This window comes from Lissotriton helveticus, chromosome 9 (assembly GCF_964261635.1).
Source record: "Lissotriton helveticus chromosome 9, aLisHel1.1, whole genome shotgun sequence".
Taxonomy (NCBI): domain Eukaryota; kingdom Metazoa; phylum Chordata; class Amphibia; order Caudata; family Salamandridae; genus Lissotriton; species Lissotriton helveticus.
In genome coordinates this window covers 1,044,309-1,060,736 of record NC_136070.1, presented here as the reverse complement: position 1 = coordinate 1,060,736, position 16,428 = coordinate 1,044,309, and the positions used below count along the sequence as shown (strand labels likewise).

The window sequence follows — 16,428 nt, the reverse complement described above, 5'->3', positions numbered from 1 at the left end:
CTATTGTTGATGCCAGGGAGCAGACACAAAAGGAACTGTCACTACTCCTCCACTGCTCACAAACACTTGGGAAATCACTAGCATCCTTCTGTTCTGATCCATCCACTTCTCTGCCTCAGCTTCTGGTGGGCCTCTCTTAAACTAGCAGGACAGTGTCTGAGGCAGAGTGGGCATGCTATCCAGATTCCGGTGATTGGTTCCTCCTATTCATGAGGGTTTTCTGGTCCTTACCAGAAACAGTCAGGCAGGGAGGTCAGGTCAGTTCAGTCAGACCTCCTCAAGATTGATCCGGGCAACATTCAGTCCATCACCAGAATGCACCAGTCATGTCTAGGTAGATCTTCTCAAGTATGCTCATTGATATATTGGCCCATCTTGTCCAAAATGTAAAAACCTCTTTGAGGACTGGACAGGGATCCACTTACAAACAGCTTTTCAAGTTAATAGTCCAATGAATCCAGTATATTTTAACATTCATATGGAGCTGGACGGTGCTCCAATCAGCTTCTCAATATATTGGTCCATATGGTCCAGTATATATTAGAGTTTCAACTCAGTCACCAGAGGAACATGTTTCACTGCTTTTACTGTCAGCTTCTTGGAATAAAAACATCTTTGCCACTTCTCTGTCATCAGAATCTGCTTGAGTCTTCTCTTTACTGAAACATAATGTATATTTCATGTCTCATGACAGATATCTTGAAAACAACTTCATATTTTGACATACAGGATATTGCATGTCTAATAGGAAGGAAGTCAGTTCCCACAGGAGAACCACACTATGCACTCATACATTTCTTTATCCAAAATCGCAGCCAATGACTGCACAATCTCAGCCTGCACATTTTTGTGAAAGAAAGAGTGGTAATATGGAGGGCCTACCCAGATTTCAATGTGGTGGCAGAGTTCACCTTGATGGCTACAATAATAATCGCCATAAATTGGATCACATAAAATGCCACCAGGCAGACGGTTATTCCAAAGTCACACCTTTAGGTTGTTCTCAAAGAGGAAAACCAAGGATTGCTTTTGGAGCTCTTCACCGAGGCAGCAGAATCTATGACTGTTCCTTGTAGGTCGCAAACGCTGAGGCTTGAGTGTCCTCTGGCATCAAAGACCAGCTATTGAAAACAAACAGGGACAATTTCTTGAGGGAAAAGCAAAGCAAATAAATACAGAGTTTGAGATGCTCAGTCTGGCATACTCTTCAAATTTCAGTCAATATAAAGATGCTGGTTGGTATGTAAATAAACCTGTGAATCCATCAACACATATATATCCTTCATAAATTGTCTGTGGTTCATCAGCAGAGAGATCCAACATACCCTTCAAGCATGTGACAATTCCACATTCATTTCAGTCAAATCTGTCCACTTATGTTGTCTTCTCTGGGTCGGCACACGTGACTCTGGAAGTACTAATATGGGCCTGATAGTGTGATCTCTAGTGAGTAAAGATTAGGGGCCAGATTTAAAAATGGATTGTGTTGCCCTTGCTTCACACAAGGTGAAAAAATTGCAAAGCAACTCTTAAGTGAGATTTACTACTCCACGCAGAGCCACCGTACATTTGCCTTGCGTGGCTTAGTACATCCCAAGTAAAGGAACGCAGTGCAAGCCACTGCCTTGCAAAACACTGCCCTGGGAAGGCATTCCATGGTTGGGGTTTGGGAGTTCTTACTCATCCAACCATGGATTTTTCTGCAATCCCAGATTTACTACCAGTAGCAAATCTGGAAATGCATCAAAAAGGTACGCCTTCTCAGTGGAGGTGCAACAAGAAGAAATAACTTTATTCCTTGGTGTTTTTTTCTCTTTCTAGTGTACTGCAGAAGAGGAAAAAGCCTCAAAGGATTGTTTTCGTGCAGTAAAGTGCCCCTTCCTGCAGATAAAAATGACCCTGCCTGCCATGGTGCAAGGGTGCCTGGTTTGGTGCAAGGCTGCACTGTGTGCACCAGCCCAGACAGAGGGCAGGAATGTCTCATATCTCAGTAGATATGGCGCATTCTTGGCCATGATACAGCAAAGCAAGTTGTCTAGCTGCATTGCACTGCTTCACATCTTTCCAATTTGTTTGACTTTCCACTAAAATTAATAATTTATTTTATGCATTTTTAATGCAGAGTTTTATATAAGCGCAAACTTGACCCAAACTGAATCAGGTATCAGAGCGCTTTCCATAGCACCAGTTACGTTACATGAGGACACTCATTCATTTTTGTTAGGCACGGGGAGATTAAGCGATTTGCCCAGAATCACAGGAGGTTTGGCGTTGTTACCAAGACTCGAACCCAGGTCCTCAGGTCTGAGGTCGAGCGCTCCAGCCGTCAGGCCAACCCCTCTCCCCACTGCTCCCATAATCTCTTTCTCCCACTCTATTCCCTCTTCTTCTCTGGTATTCATTAACTGGGGAAGGGAGAGGCGATATTCCCTGCCCAATCCTCCCAGGAGTTGATGATGTGTCTAGCAGCTCTTACTAGCATGGCCATCAGCCTAGTCTGTTTCCACTCAGTGACCTGGAGAGACCTGTGCAGGAGTCTGCCAGTTGAGTTTAACCACAACATTTCCTTCTGCAGTTTTTTCTCAATTATCTTCCTTTCCCCGTGCAAGTAGCTGGATATAAGCCTCGTAGATTTCTTTATATCATAGGAAACGTGTCTCAATTTATAGCATTTTCTGCCAACTCTACACAAGCATTCTAGAATCATCCACTGGAGTTTGGAACGGCTGACATTTTGTGCTTTTAAGGGTAAAATCTGAGAACAACATAACGCAGGCGCTTGAAGTCAGCAGCTGATGCTATTTCTCTAAATTCTGTACAGATGTGCTTTGGAACTAGATAGCATCCCCGTGGTTGAGCTAGCTGTCAGACTATAGATGAGAGGCGGGAGAGGGTGCAATACTGGTTATGACAAGACCACCGCTGACACTTCTACATGGCCTAAACACCTATCCGGGCTGGATATGGCATGAGTGTGCCTCTACCCAGACCATTTTTAAGAAAAGTAGGGGAGTAAGGCTGGTTGGGCACTGATCAGAGAGTTGATAGAACTGTACCTTGCGGTATAAACTGGCTGCTTATAGTGCATCGTAGTCAGCCATATATGCTCGTTTAATATATTGAGGGGCATATATGTATAAACCTCTATCGACCATGGGAAAGTCACTTTTTCTGACGTTCCTGTGGCGATAGGGCCCTTATTTTCAAGACAGCGTTAAGCCACTTAATGTGGCTGAACGCTGCCTTGTAAGTAAGGCCCCCTGTCATGCAATGCTTTGTGTGAAAGGGGTGGGCAACGGGTGTTGCTCTTGATCCAGCGCTCTCACCAAAATATTGCACAAATGACACTATCTACTACCACCAAACTTACAATACAACACTAGGCCCATATCAACAATAGAGCGACTGAATCATGAGGCGATAAGATCTAAATATGTTGTTTAAACTATCTACAATAATCAAGACCAGCTTGTCATTTTAGAAAGTTTATTTAAACACATCTAGAAAAACTCAGGTTTTGGTATTTTATTAAGCAAGCATTAGAAAATGTCATAAAGAGAGGTTTATTCAGAATTAATAAAAAGAGCATAAATCAAGAATTATTATTCATTAGCAGGAATAAGTAAAATTAAGCATTTCCAAAATCCTAACTATCTCTCTGTCTCTACCCTCATCACCTAGAAATAAAGTAATTAATAAAAAACTCCTTTCCTCACGTGTAAAGTCCATCAGCATAACACGTCCTCCAGAATTCTCGAGCGTAAGCCAACTATCTGTTCTCTGAACCCATTCTTATACCCTAAATTAAGCTGAGCTAACTATTTTTCACATTCCAGCAGACGAATTCTAGTTCTCCATTGGCTGAGCCACCTCGTACCACAGTAAACTGTGACACCTCCTTCTTACATGCCCGGGCAAATTCACTAGTTCATTGTTCATGTAGAAGTCTTGGCAGCTCTTCCTTAGGCTGCTACATTTTGTAGCAAAAGATTGTTCAAGCAAAGCAAATCTATCACGATTCTTCCTTTCAGCCTTGAGCCTGTCCTAAACTCCCGTGGCACGTTAGCAAATTTCTCCAAAGAGTCATCTTTTTAGCAGTTCATTCCAAAACCTTTCAAAATAAAAGCTCAGAGGCTTTTTCCATCCTTTCAGAATTATTTTCACTTGAGCCATTTTCATCAATAGGCCTCTTTTCAAAGAGCGTCAATTTTCTGCGCCACCTCTCCTGCGCCACTTTTAAAAGGGTACTATTTTCCTGCAGCCATCTCTAAGCTTCATTTGTAAAACTATTATATAAACAAACACAAAGAATAATTAATGAAAGAAATACAGTTTGTTCTGTTATCACCCATTATTACTAATAATTAACCCATTAGTCTTAATTACCTAGCTATAAAGCACAAATAAAGCAGCATTTTATATCTACCATTCTTCATTGAATCCATCTTTATGCACCTATAGAGAATATAGTGACACCACATAGACAAGGAAAGCAAAATAAGCACACGCCATTATTTAAAAACAGCTGCTATTAGTCATGACATGACAATAGACAAATTAATTTATTATTTTCCACATACATGAGAATGCAACATAATGCACATTTATGAGCACACATGTTAGTTTCCCGCGTGTTCTGTGAAAACGCAACTTTAAACTAGATTGAATTAGTACACACACAGTACAAATTATTAGCATTATTAATTTATTTATGGAAGTGTGACTTCACGAGTTGAAATAAAAATTATTTCTGAATCTCGCTTCATCACTCTGGGCGTTCCACCACAACACTGATTGATTTTGATGCTCCCCCCTATTGACAAGGGTGGCATAAATAGGAGGCAGCGTCAAAATTAACATGAGGGAAAACCTGGTCTTACCTTAGTGAAACGAGGAGAAATGCTTTATTTCTCCTCGTTTTTGCTTTTTCCATGTGTTCTGCCTTGTGCGACACACATGGAAAAAGCAAAACGCCTTAGATTGGTTATGTTCAGGGAGGCGACCCTTCCTGCACATAAACAATCTTTAAAAATAAAAAAAATTGTAACTTACATGTGTGCTGCATTAAGCAGCACACCTAGAAGTGACAAAATGACATTTAAAGATTGTTTATGTGCAGGAATGGACACCTTCCTACACATGGACAATCCTCCCCCGCACAAAGACAACCCTGCACTACGGTGCAAGGGTGCCTGCGTTGGCGCTAGGCTGCTAAGAGTAGCGTCAACACAGGGGGAAATGCAAGGCTGCACCAACATCTTGTACAGAAGGGCAGCCTTGTGCTTCTGAAGTGGGTGAGTGAGGCGTCAAGCCATGACAGCTAACGCCGCGCTCCGCCACTTCTTTGTACATGTGCCCCTGAACGTACAAGAAGTAGATTCGGGAACTGTTGCGCATTGTAATGCATATGGATGAGACTATGAATACAACTATTCCTAAGTCCGATTACATGAGAAGGCAAAATGGACCACAGGATTACTTACAGAGTATTGCGATTTTGGGGGGGACTTATTGAATTGGAAGGTTTATGAAACCTGTTTCATCAAAGATGATCGATTGGTACCAGATATACTTATTACTATATTGCTGAAAATCGAATGAAGAATTATTACAATTGTTTTTGTGTGATCATGATCTTCCCCAAATGGATGATGTTTTTGGTAAAGAGACTCCATATTTCACTGCAGGTCAATTTCATGTCTATGATGCGAGCAAGAAAGGTTGTCCACAACGCTCCATCACTGTTCAATACATTTTAAACACTCTTTCCAGCCTCACTCACAGGGTTTACAGAAAGCCCCTTCTCTTTAATAAAGTAATCACTGTAGTTTGTCATCTGAAAAAGTTTCAAGCTGAGTGTGGACCTAGCTGCAATGAGTTAGCATTGGCACTGATAGTCAGGTCTTTAGAATGAACAAACAAGGTCTTGGGCCTGATTCAGAAGTGGCCTATAACAAGACTACAATGTCAGGAGGAAGCCACATGTGTAGTGTGTGCTAATGAAGGACCAAATAAGACTATAGGTCCATGAAGGCAAAACACGCAAAGAGATCACGACGAGTCAGATATTTGAGGTCTGTTCCATCTAAAAATTGTGGTTGTCTTTTCTACTTCCTTGTGACTTGTCTGTCTTTAAAAAAATCAATCCACTCCTCTATCAGGAATTCCTTCCCTAGAAAATGTATGTCAACTGTGTGTAAATCAGTTCTTGGTCTTGGTTTTCTGTGGATCTATTCTAGTTGAATGTATAAACTGGGGAATTCAGTTTACCGTGATACAAGACCACTGCTTTGGTAGAATGTGGTAAACATACTATCATTGCTTTACAAAAACATCAGCTTATTGTTTTTAATGCTCTGCCTGAACGCCCACCCACTACTCACCCACACATGACAACTGATTGACTCTGATGTTCAGCGTACACCTACTAAGTGCTAAATTCAGTAGCGGTCCTGGAAGGGTTGCTGCGGGCAGTGGGGTGGCGGGGTAGTAAACTCCGGCATACAGCCGAACAGAGTTAAGTACATAAATAAAATGAATTACATCGTGCACGCTGCATCGCCATTGAGTGCATAGTGTGTGCCTTGTGAAGTGCCACCGTGCTAGTCATGCACTCCTCATGCATGGTTTTGTAGACTATTTAATGGAATTGTCAGGTATGTTTCTGCAGACCACAGTGTCGGTAAGGTGAATGTACCTGTTTTATTGGAGACATGTCTACCTACTGGCACCAGGTTCTATCAACAAGGCTGCAAAGTTCAAGCAGGACATTTGGGCTTCCTTGGTTTTCCAATATCAGATATGATCAATCAATCAATACTTCACCAATGCTGTCAGGGCATGTTTTATCCTGGTTCCTAGATCAATGTCTCTCTAACATCCGGTTCATCCTGGGACCTCCCTCCCCCCTGAGCAGCAAGCAGTTTCTTATCACCACCTCCTCTTCCACTGTATTTCCTTTGTCTAACCGTGTGTGCTGCTGCAAAGTTCCACCCTTCCATTGTATTGTAGAACTGAAAGCAGACATATTTTCATCAAGTACACCTTTCCTCCTCTTGCCAGTTTCTGAGAATTGTCTGTCAGTGATGCATCAGAAAAATAAAGAAGAAAACATTGCAATATCTTTTGCAACCTTATTTCATAGACGGAAGAAAGAATATTACCTTCTGTCCCCAAATGTCACGAATAGATGAAACCAGTTCCAGCCCTTTCTTCTCAGCAGCCGTCAATGCCAGGTCTCCCTAAGGACTCATCCACTCTGACCTTAAAAATATTAATAGTTACTGCACCTCTGAAAGGAATCCATTCTGTGACACGTTTGTGTGACGTAGAAATATCCTTCCTTTCACAATAAATAAGTTAATGACTGTTCCTCTAGTGATATGGGAATAAACAGCATCTGTCCCTTATCAGAACATTAGAATGTTGGGAGCTCCATTGAAAACAATAGCATGCTCAGGGCTTCTAATGGCTGGTAGAAGCCCAGACCATCAACATTCCAATGTTCGTACAGTGCAACAGGGATTTCAACCCCCTCGGGCTCGGTGAGGCCTTTGTTTTACAAATTAAAACATTCCGCCCTCCAGGGGCGGCATGTTCTAATAGCCTTTGATCCCTATGTACCAGGCTCTACTGACCATAAAAGGCCTTCTCCCTTGATAAAGGCCCTCACCTTCGTCTCGGGCCCTTAACGCTGGAGCAGGACTTTAATGGCCAAATTGCAGCACTGATTGTGCCACCCACATGAGGAGCCCTGAAAAGAGGTCTCAGGCCTGCAACTTCAGTGCCTGTGCACAGTTTGTTAACTGACATGATGACTTGACAATTGCACCTACTTGCCAGGCCTTACCCTTATCTTTTCTTACACATAGGACACCCCTATGGTAGGCCCAATGTACCCCCCTGGGCAGGGTGCAGCTTATGTGAAAGGTAGGACATGTACTGGTGTGTGTAACATTTCCTGATAGTGAAATACTGCCAATTTTGTTTTTCACTATTAAAAGGCTATCATGACAATAGGACAGAATGAGGAATGCTTTGTAACATTTTACAAGCATATTTGTCCATAGGTATAAGATAGAAACATTGAGTTTAGTACCCCTGAACTCAGAATTTAATAACACATCTTTTAGTAAAGATGTTTTTAAATTGTGTGATTGAAAATAACCTTTTTCGAAAGTGACTATTTTCCTGTGTGCCTCTACCTGTTTGTGAATTGACTGTCTGGCTTTGGAGGGACAGTGGCTGGCGAGGTGCAGTGGCTCCTGGAATCTGGATGAGTTAGTACTAGGCTGAATATGCCTGATCTGCAATTGGAATGGTGGGAGGAGTAGCACCTGTACCTGAATAGGGCTGTGCCTGCCTTCCACAATGCTGGCTCTGCCCCCTTGTAGTGTGTCTGGGACCAATGCCCACACTGACAAAGGATGATTTTGTGCACTGGCAGAGTGCCCCAGGACTGGTTTGAACTGGCCTTAGAGCCTCTTCCACAAAGAGAACAAAGACATTTTGGGGTATAAGTATTCCTGCAATTCAAGAAGAACCTTTGCCAAGGAGAAGAGCTGGAGAGACTGAGGAGAAGTGCTGCTCTTGCTGTGTGTCTGGGGTTAGCCTGCAGTTGCTGTTTCTACCAAGGAAAGGAGAATAACGTTGCTGTGTGCTGTGTCCCCTGCTTGAAGGAGATCTACAAGGGCCTGAAGTGAGCTGGCCTCCTGTTCAGAAGTCTAAGGGACACAAAGACTTCACCACCAGCTCTCCTGAACTCTGCTGTTGTGTGTTCTGACCTGCCTTGATGTGCCTGTGCCAGTTCGGGGCTTTGGAGGTTGTTGCTGCTGTTTGGGAGCAGGAAGAGAGAGCAAACTTAAAGAACTACAGAAACTGATGCATGGCTCTTCTTGCAGCTGTTTTTCCGACGCATCTTCACGGCGTGAGAAAAATCTCTGTGTATCGCTGCGCAGCTGTGAAAACAGCACCTGTCATACCTGCAAGAATCGAGGCATTAAGGAATTGCGGCTGAGGAGTTCAAGTTCAAGTTCAAGAATTTATATAGCGCACTACTCACCCAGAGGGTCTCAAGGCGCTTGGGGAGGGGGTTCGTTATTAATCGAATAGCCAGGTTTTAAGTTCTTTTCTGAAGGAGATGTGGTTCTGTGTAAGGCGGAGGTGGGTGGGGAGTGAGTTCCAGGTCTTGGCCGCCAAGGAGGAGAAGGATCGACCTCCCATGGTGGATCTCTGGATACCTGGGACAGCGGCGAGGCCTTGATTGGATGATCTTAGTTGGCGAGTGGGTGTGTAGAAGGATAGTCGAGTGTTGAGGCATTCTGGCCCTAGTTTGTAGAGGGCCTTGTGTGCGTGGGTGAGAAGACGGAACGTTATTCTCTTGTTGACGGGAAGCCAGTGGAGGTCTTTCAGGTGGCCGGTGATGTGATCTGGGCGAGGGATGTCCAAAATGAGTCTTGCTGATGCGTTTTGGATGGGTTGGAGTTTTTTCTGTAATTTGGCTGTAATTCCGGCGTAGAGGGTGTTTCCGTAGTCTAGTCGACTCGTGACCAGTGCGTGGGTGACAGTCTTTCTTGTCTCGGTGAGGATCCAGCGGAAGATTTTTTTGAGCATACGATGTACGTTGAAGCAGGAGGACGAGACGGCGTTGACTTGATTGGTCATCGAGAGTGAAGAGTCTAGGATGAAGCCAAGGTTACGTGCATGGTCCGTGGGTATGGGCGCTTGCCCCAGATCCGAAGGCCACCATGAGTCGTCCCAGGCAGAGGGGGATGATCCTAGGATGAGCACTTCCGTTTTGTCTGAGTTAAGTTTAAGGCGGCTGTCTTTCATCCATACGGCTACTTCTTTCATGCCTTCGTGAAGATTGGTTTTGGCGGTGTTGGGGTCTTTGGTGAGAGAAAGGATCAGTTGGGTGTCGTCAGCATAGGAGATGATGTTTAGGTTGTGTTGACGCGCGATGGAGGCGAGTGGGCTCATGTAAACGTTGAAGAGGGTGGGACTGAGTGATGATCCTTGAGGTACACCGCAGATGACTTCGGTGGCTTCTGATTTGAAGGGGGGAAGTCGGACTCTCTGCCTTTCTCCCGGCTAGGAACGAGATGATCCAGTCCAAGGCTTTTCCTTTTATGCCGACGTTGCTGAGGCGTTGTATGAGTGTGCTGTGACAAACAGTGTCGAAGGCGGCGGAGAGGTCGAGTAGAATGAGGGCCACTGTTTCTCCGTTGTCCAGTAGTGCTCGGATGTCATCTGTTGCTGCGATGAGGGCAGTTTCAGTGCTGTGTTTGGCTCGAAAGCCGGACTGTGAGGGATCGAGGGAGTTGTTGGATTCGAGGAAGGCGGCGAGTTGGCTGTTGACGGCTTTCTCAATGACTTTGGCCGGGAAAGGGAGGAGGGATATGGGGCGGTAGTTTTTAAGTTCGGAGGGGTCTGCTGTGGGTTTCTTCAGGAGGGCGCTGACTTCGGCATGTTTCCAGCTTTCGGGGAAGGTAGCAGAGATGAAGGAGCAATTGATGACATTACGGAGATGGGGTGCGATGATGGAGTCTGCTTTGTTGAAGATGTGGTGGGGACATGGATGGAATTCATGAGGCGGATGGTGTCTTCAGTGGTGATTGTGTTCCATGCGCTGAGGTTGTTAGAGGGCGGTGTAGGTTCTGAGGGGGGTGGAGAGGAATGTTTGTTGGAACTGTTTTCGAAGCTGTTATGTATGTCGGCAATTTTGTTGTAGAAGAAGGAGGATAACGAATCTCAGAGGTTTTGGGAGGGAGTAATGTCATTTGAGGCAGCGGTGGGGTTGGTGAATTCTTTGACGATTTTGAATAGTTCCTTGCTGTTATGGGCGTTGTTGTCGAGTCGATTCTTGAGTGCTGACTTCTTGGTGGCTCGGATCAGCTGGTGGTGTTTACGGGTGGCTGCCTTGAGGGTGGACATGTTGTCGGTGGTCGGGTTTTTTCTCCATGTTTTCTCGAGAGTGCGGCATAACTTTTTGGATTTCTTAAGGTCGTCGTTGAACCAGGGGGCCTTATTGTTGTCTTGTTTGGTGTGATGGTTTTTCAAGGGTGCTAATTCGTCAGCGCTGTGAGTGATCCATTGTTTGAATTTGATGGCAGCTTGGTTTGGGTCCGGTGAGAGGGCGGGTGGGTTTTGGTTGAGCGAAGAGAGGAGTTGGTCGGTGGTGATTTTGTTCCATTTTCTTCGGGGGATAGGTTGTGGGGGGTTGTGGGTCGAGGTGGTTTTGTAGCTGAAGTGAACACAACTGTGGTCCGTCCAGTGGAGAGCTGTGGTGCGATCGAAGGAGATGTGTTTGCTGGAGGTGAAGATTGGGTCGAGCGTATGTCCTGCTACATGGGTGGGGGTGTCAACAAGTTGTTTGAGGCTGAGATTGGCCAGGTTGTCGAGAAGGGTGGTGGTGTTGCTGTCGTTTTTCTTGTCCAGGTGGAAGTTGAGGTCTCCTAATAGAATGTAGTTCTCTGAGGCGAGGGCATGTGGATTGATGAAGTCAGTGATGTCTTCGCTGAATTGTTTACGGGTTCCTGGAGGCCTGTAGATGAGGGTGCCTCTGAGTGTGGTTCTAGGGTTGGTGTGGACCTGGAAGTGAAGGTGTTCGGCGGTTGTGAGGTTATCGTTGGAGTTGGTCGTGATTTTGATGGTGTTCTTATGGACGATGGCGAGGCCTCCTCCAGTTTGGTTGGTGCGGTCTCTTCGGATAATTTTGTAGTTGTCCGGGATGGCTATGGCGATGTCGGGTGTTGATGATGCGTGTCCTCGGGTTCACATAATGATTGAGTGGGTGTCCTCCGGTTCAAATAATGATTCAGTGGATGTCCTCGGGTTCAAATAATGATTCAGTGGATGTCGTCGGGTTCAAATAATGATTGAGTGGGTGTCCTCAGGTTCACATAATGATTGAGTGGGTGTCCTCGGGTTCAAATAATGATTGAGTGGGTGTCCTCAGGTTCACATAATGATTCAGTGGGTGTCCTCTGGTTCAAATAATGATTGAGTGGGTGTCCTCAGGTTCACATAATGATTCAGTGAGTGTCCTCTGGTTCAAATAATGATTGAGTGGGTGTCCTCAGGTTCACATAATGATTGAGTGGATGTCCTCGGGTTCAAATAATGATTCAGTGGATGTCCTCGGGTTCAAATAATGATTCAGTGGATGTCCACGGGTTCAAATAATGATTTGGTGGGTGTCCTCTGGTTCAAATAATGATTGAGTGGGTGTCCTCAGGTTCACATAATGATTGAGTGGGTGTCCTCGGGTTCCAATAATGATTGAGTGGGTGTCCTCAGGTTCACATAATGATTCAGTGGGGGTCCTCTGGTTCAAATAATGATAGAGTGGGTGTCCTCAGGTTCACATAATGATTCAGTGGGTGTCCTCTGGTTCAAATAATGATTGAGTGGGTGTCCTCAGGTTCACATAATGATTGAGTGGGTGTCCTCAGGTTCACATAATGATTCAGTGGATGTCCTCGGGTTCAAATAATGATTCAGTGGATGTCCTCGGGTTCAAATAATGATTGAGTGGGTGTCCTCGGGTTCAAATAATGATTCAGTGGGTGTCCTAGGGTTCAAATAATGATTCAGTGGGTGTCCTCTGGTTCAAATAATGATTGAGTGGGTGTCCTCAGGTTCACATAATGATTGAGTGGGTGTCCTCTGGTTCAAATAATGATTGAGTGGATGTCCTCGGGTTCAAATAATGATTCAGTGGGTGTCCTCTGGTTCAAATAATGATTCAGTGGGTGTCCTCGGGTTCAAATAATGATTCAGTGGGTGTCCTCTGGTTCAAATAATGATTCAGTGGGTGTCCTCTAGTTCAAATAATGATTGAGTGGGTGTCCTCGGGTTCAAATAATGATTGAGTGGGTGTCCTCGGGTTCAAATAATGATTGAGTGGGTGTCCTCAGGTTCACATAATGATTGAGTGGGTGTCCTCTGGTTCAAATAATGATTGAGTGGATGTCCTCGGGTTCAAATAATGATTCAGTGGGTGTCCTCTGGTTCAAATAATGATTCAGTGGGTGTCCTCGGGTTCAAATAATGATTCAGTGGGTGTCCTCTGGTTCAAATAATGATTCAGTGGGTGTCCTCGGGTTCAAATAATGATTGAGTGGGTGTCCTCGGGTTCAAATAATGATTGAGTGGGTGTCCTCTGGTTCAAATAATGATTCAGTGGGTGTCCTCGAGTTCAAATAATGATTGAGTGGGTGTCCTCGGGTTCAAATAATGATTGAGTGGGTGTCCTCGGGTTCAAATAATGATTCAGTGGGTGTCCTCGGTTTCACATAATGATTCAGTGGATGTCCTCGGGTTCAAATAATGATTCAGTGGATGTCCTCGGGTTCAAATAATGATTCAGTGGATGTCCTCGAGTTCAAATAATGATTGAGTGGGTGTCCTCGGGTTCAAATAATGATTGAGTGGGTGTCCTCGGGTTCAAATAATGATTCAGTGGGTGTCCTCGGGTTCAAATAATGATTCAGTGGATGTCCTCGGGTTCAAATAATGATTGAGTGGGTGTCCTCTGGTTCACATAATGATTCAGTGGATGTCCTCTGGTTCAAATAATGATTCAGTGGGTGTCCTCAGGTTCACATAATGATTGAGGGTCAGAAATTAGCAGGTGCAATCAATTTCACCTGTCCAAGTTTTGGGGAATAACATGTGAACTTTGTTGCACCAAAATCCACATGCAACAGTAAATGCTGGACTCTTCCACCCTTTCAATTTCCAGCAGGTTTGAACTACTGAAATGTAACAAAGGATGAAAACTTTATTGCAGCCAGTAATTATCAAGTGAGGTAAATTCCACACTACTTGGAATTTTGACTCACTCAGAATCAGGAACTAAGCCTCAAAGTTTCTCCATGTCTTGACTAAACTTTTAGAGTCTATTGTTCTGATATTGCTGTAAATATAAAGCAACCCTGGCCTTTGATTTCTAAGGCTACCCTCTCATGTACCGAGATGAAGATGTCTTGAGTAAGGACGATAGACAGAGAAACATTTTTGTTTTCTTGAATATGGGAGGAAATTTCCTAGATGGTTGCGACTATTGCTCTTTTAAATTAGACGCACTCTGAGGAGATGATTTGTGACTTCTACTAGTTGATTATTCATTCAAATTTGGAGAGTATTTAGCACACATTATGTGTAACTTTTGTTCCCTTTGAAAAAGAGGATGTAGAGACTAGCCAGTCATCTTGGTACGAGAAAAGTTAATTGAGGTGAATGTAAAATTCCCACCAAGGGAACGAAAAATGAAGTAAATATCCTTGATGCTAATGACAGGCCTAACAGCCGAACTGAAAGTAGTAAAGGCCACAGACAGAAATGTCTGGAATAAAGTAGGCTACGCACATAGGTATCCTCTAAGTCAAAGAATGCCAGAAAACCCTCTGGAGAAATTAGAGAAAGTATGGGTGGTATGGTAACCATTTCGAATGGTACATGAGGTATACATGTGCTGATGCACTTTAGGGTGGATACAGATTGGAAAAGCTTCTGAACCAGAAACAGGACTAAACAAAAGTCCTACCTGACTTCTGCCCTGACCTCGACCCCCGAGTCAAAAGGGCCGACTTTGACCCTTAGCTTAAGAAGAAAGCCAAGAGCTCCTCTGGAACCAAGCTCCCTTGCTTTGAAGAATGGAGGAATAGGAGCTATTGGTTGTCGATATTTTGCTGATTTCCTTATCATCTTCTCAAGTTCCAATGAAAGGGAGTTTCAGATATAGAGAGGTGCATTACCAATGACTTTGGTGAGTTATCAGCTCTTCTCTCCAGGAGTACATACACAATTGCCTGTGAGCAGTATTGAAGAACCTGCAGCACTGTGGCAGCGTCTAACAAATCAACTGAGATATCTGAGAAAAATCTCTATTATTTCTCTATAACTAACATTATCGGGGTACATTCATTTTCTGGCTGCATGCAGGCCCATTACAGGGACCGAACATAGGTTGCATTGGTGTGAGGGTAAATGGTGATGTTGGAACCCACATAAGACCACTTAAGTGGCACTTTTAGCATCTTATCTACAGGGTCTGAAGGGGAGCATCCTCACAGGTTATGGAGTCTTGAGAGGACAAGTTGACCATGAGAGTGTCTACTTTCCAAATGGTTAAATACTTCTTGCTGAATCCTTGGAAAAGATACCTACAAGACAAAAGTCTTGAGAAGTTTGACTTATTTAATATTTATTTTATTTTCGGATTCATACCGTGCATGGCTGCCTCAGCAACGAGGCTTCCCAGCTCAACCAGAAGCAAGAAGATGAGAGCCAGACGGTGCGGCAGGGTGTTAAGCAGCAACAGGGAAAAGCCAGGTTTTTAAGGCCTTACAAAATGCCAGATGGTTCGGCATGGCTCTAATAGCAGCCGGGAGCGAGTTCCACAGTTTTGCCGCCCCCAGCCCTCGCTCTCCAAACTCGAGGAATGCAGAGTTGGCCGATCTCAGCATACGCCCAGGGCTCCAGCAAGTGAGATAGCCCCAATGGAGCCTGGTGAGTCAAGATCTCATGAGATAAGCACAGCGCCTTGAACTGAATGCGCTGTTCAACAGGCAACCAGTGGAGTTTAGGGAGCACATGTACCACTGAGCAAGATCTAGGCGGAGGAACCAGAATCCGGGCTGCCGCATTTTGGCCCCTCTGCAGGCGCCTAACGCTAGCCCTGTTGGCGCCCAAGTAAAGGGAATTGCCATAATACATTCTGGACAAGATGGACGCCTGGACGATTCTCTGTCGCACCTTGGGGGGCAAGAAACCAGGCAGAGGCTTCAGGCCACGCAGAAGCCCGAAACAGACCCCAGCGACCGCTTTCAATTGTTTATCAAAGGTCAAGCCATTGTCGAACCACGCCCCCAGGTTCTTCACAACCACCTTTGGAAGTGGGGCGGGTTTGAGGCGGTCCAGCCAGCACTGCTCAGACCATAGCTCCCGGTCCCTTCCAAACAGAAGAATCTCCGATTTACTGGCGTTCAACTGTAAGCAGTTTGCCGCCATCCAGTCAGAGACTGCTAGGAGATCCTCTTTGAATTTACCCAAATTGGTGTTACATTTCTTTGAAAAGGCAAACACCAATTGGTTGTCGTCGGCATACAGCACCAGGGACATCCCCCGGCCCTTTGCCACCTCCACCAGGGGTCTAACATAGATATTAAACAAAAGAGGGCTCAATGTTGAGCCCTGCTGCATCCCCTGGTGCAAGGCAACCTCCTGAGAGTGGAAAGGTGGAACTGACACCTGGAAGGACCTCTCCTCCAGGAAAGACCGGAACCAGTCCAGGGCTACATCCCTGACCCCAATTACCTGAAGGCGTTTGAGAGTATCTCATGGGAGACAGTATCAAACGTGGCACTTAAGTCCAAAAGGACCAAGGCCTCAGAGTCCCCACCATCCAAGCTGCTACGAATGACT

At 44.8% G+C, this 16,428-nt stretch overlaps 1 protein-coding gene across 1 annotated transcript in view; it reads right to left on the bottom strand.

The window, feature by feature from the left end:
• LOC144782581 (uncharacterized) overlaps positions 1 to 16,125 on the bottom strand; it is a 61,331-nt gene extending 45,206 nt beyond the window's left edge. Inside the window, exons 1-2 of the mRNA XM_078661954.1 lie at positions 15,719 to 16,125; positions 15,076 to 15,167 (exon numbers count right to left, since the gene is read on the bottom strand). Coding sequence (XP_078518080.1) covers positions 15,076 to 15,167; positions 15,719 to 16,125 — 499 coding nt within the window. The remainder of the gene's footprint in view (positions 1 to 15,075; positions 15,168 to 15,718) is intronic.
• Between the last annotated feature and the right edge of the window lie 303 nt (positions 16,126 to 16,428).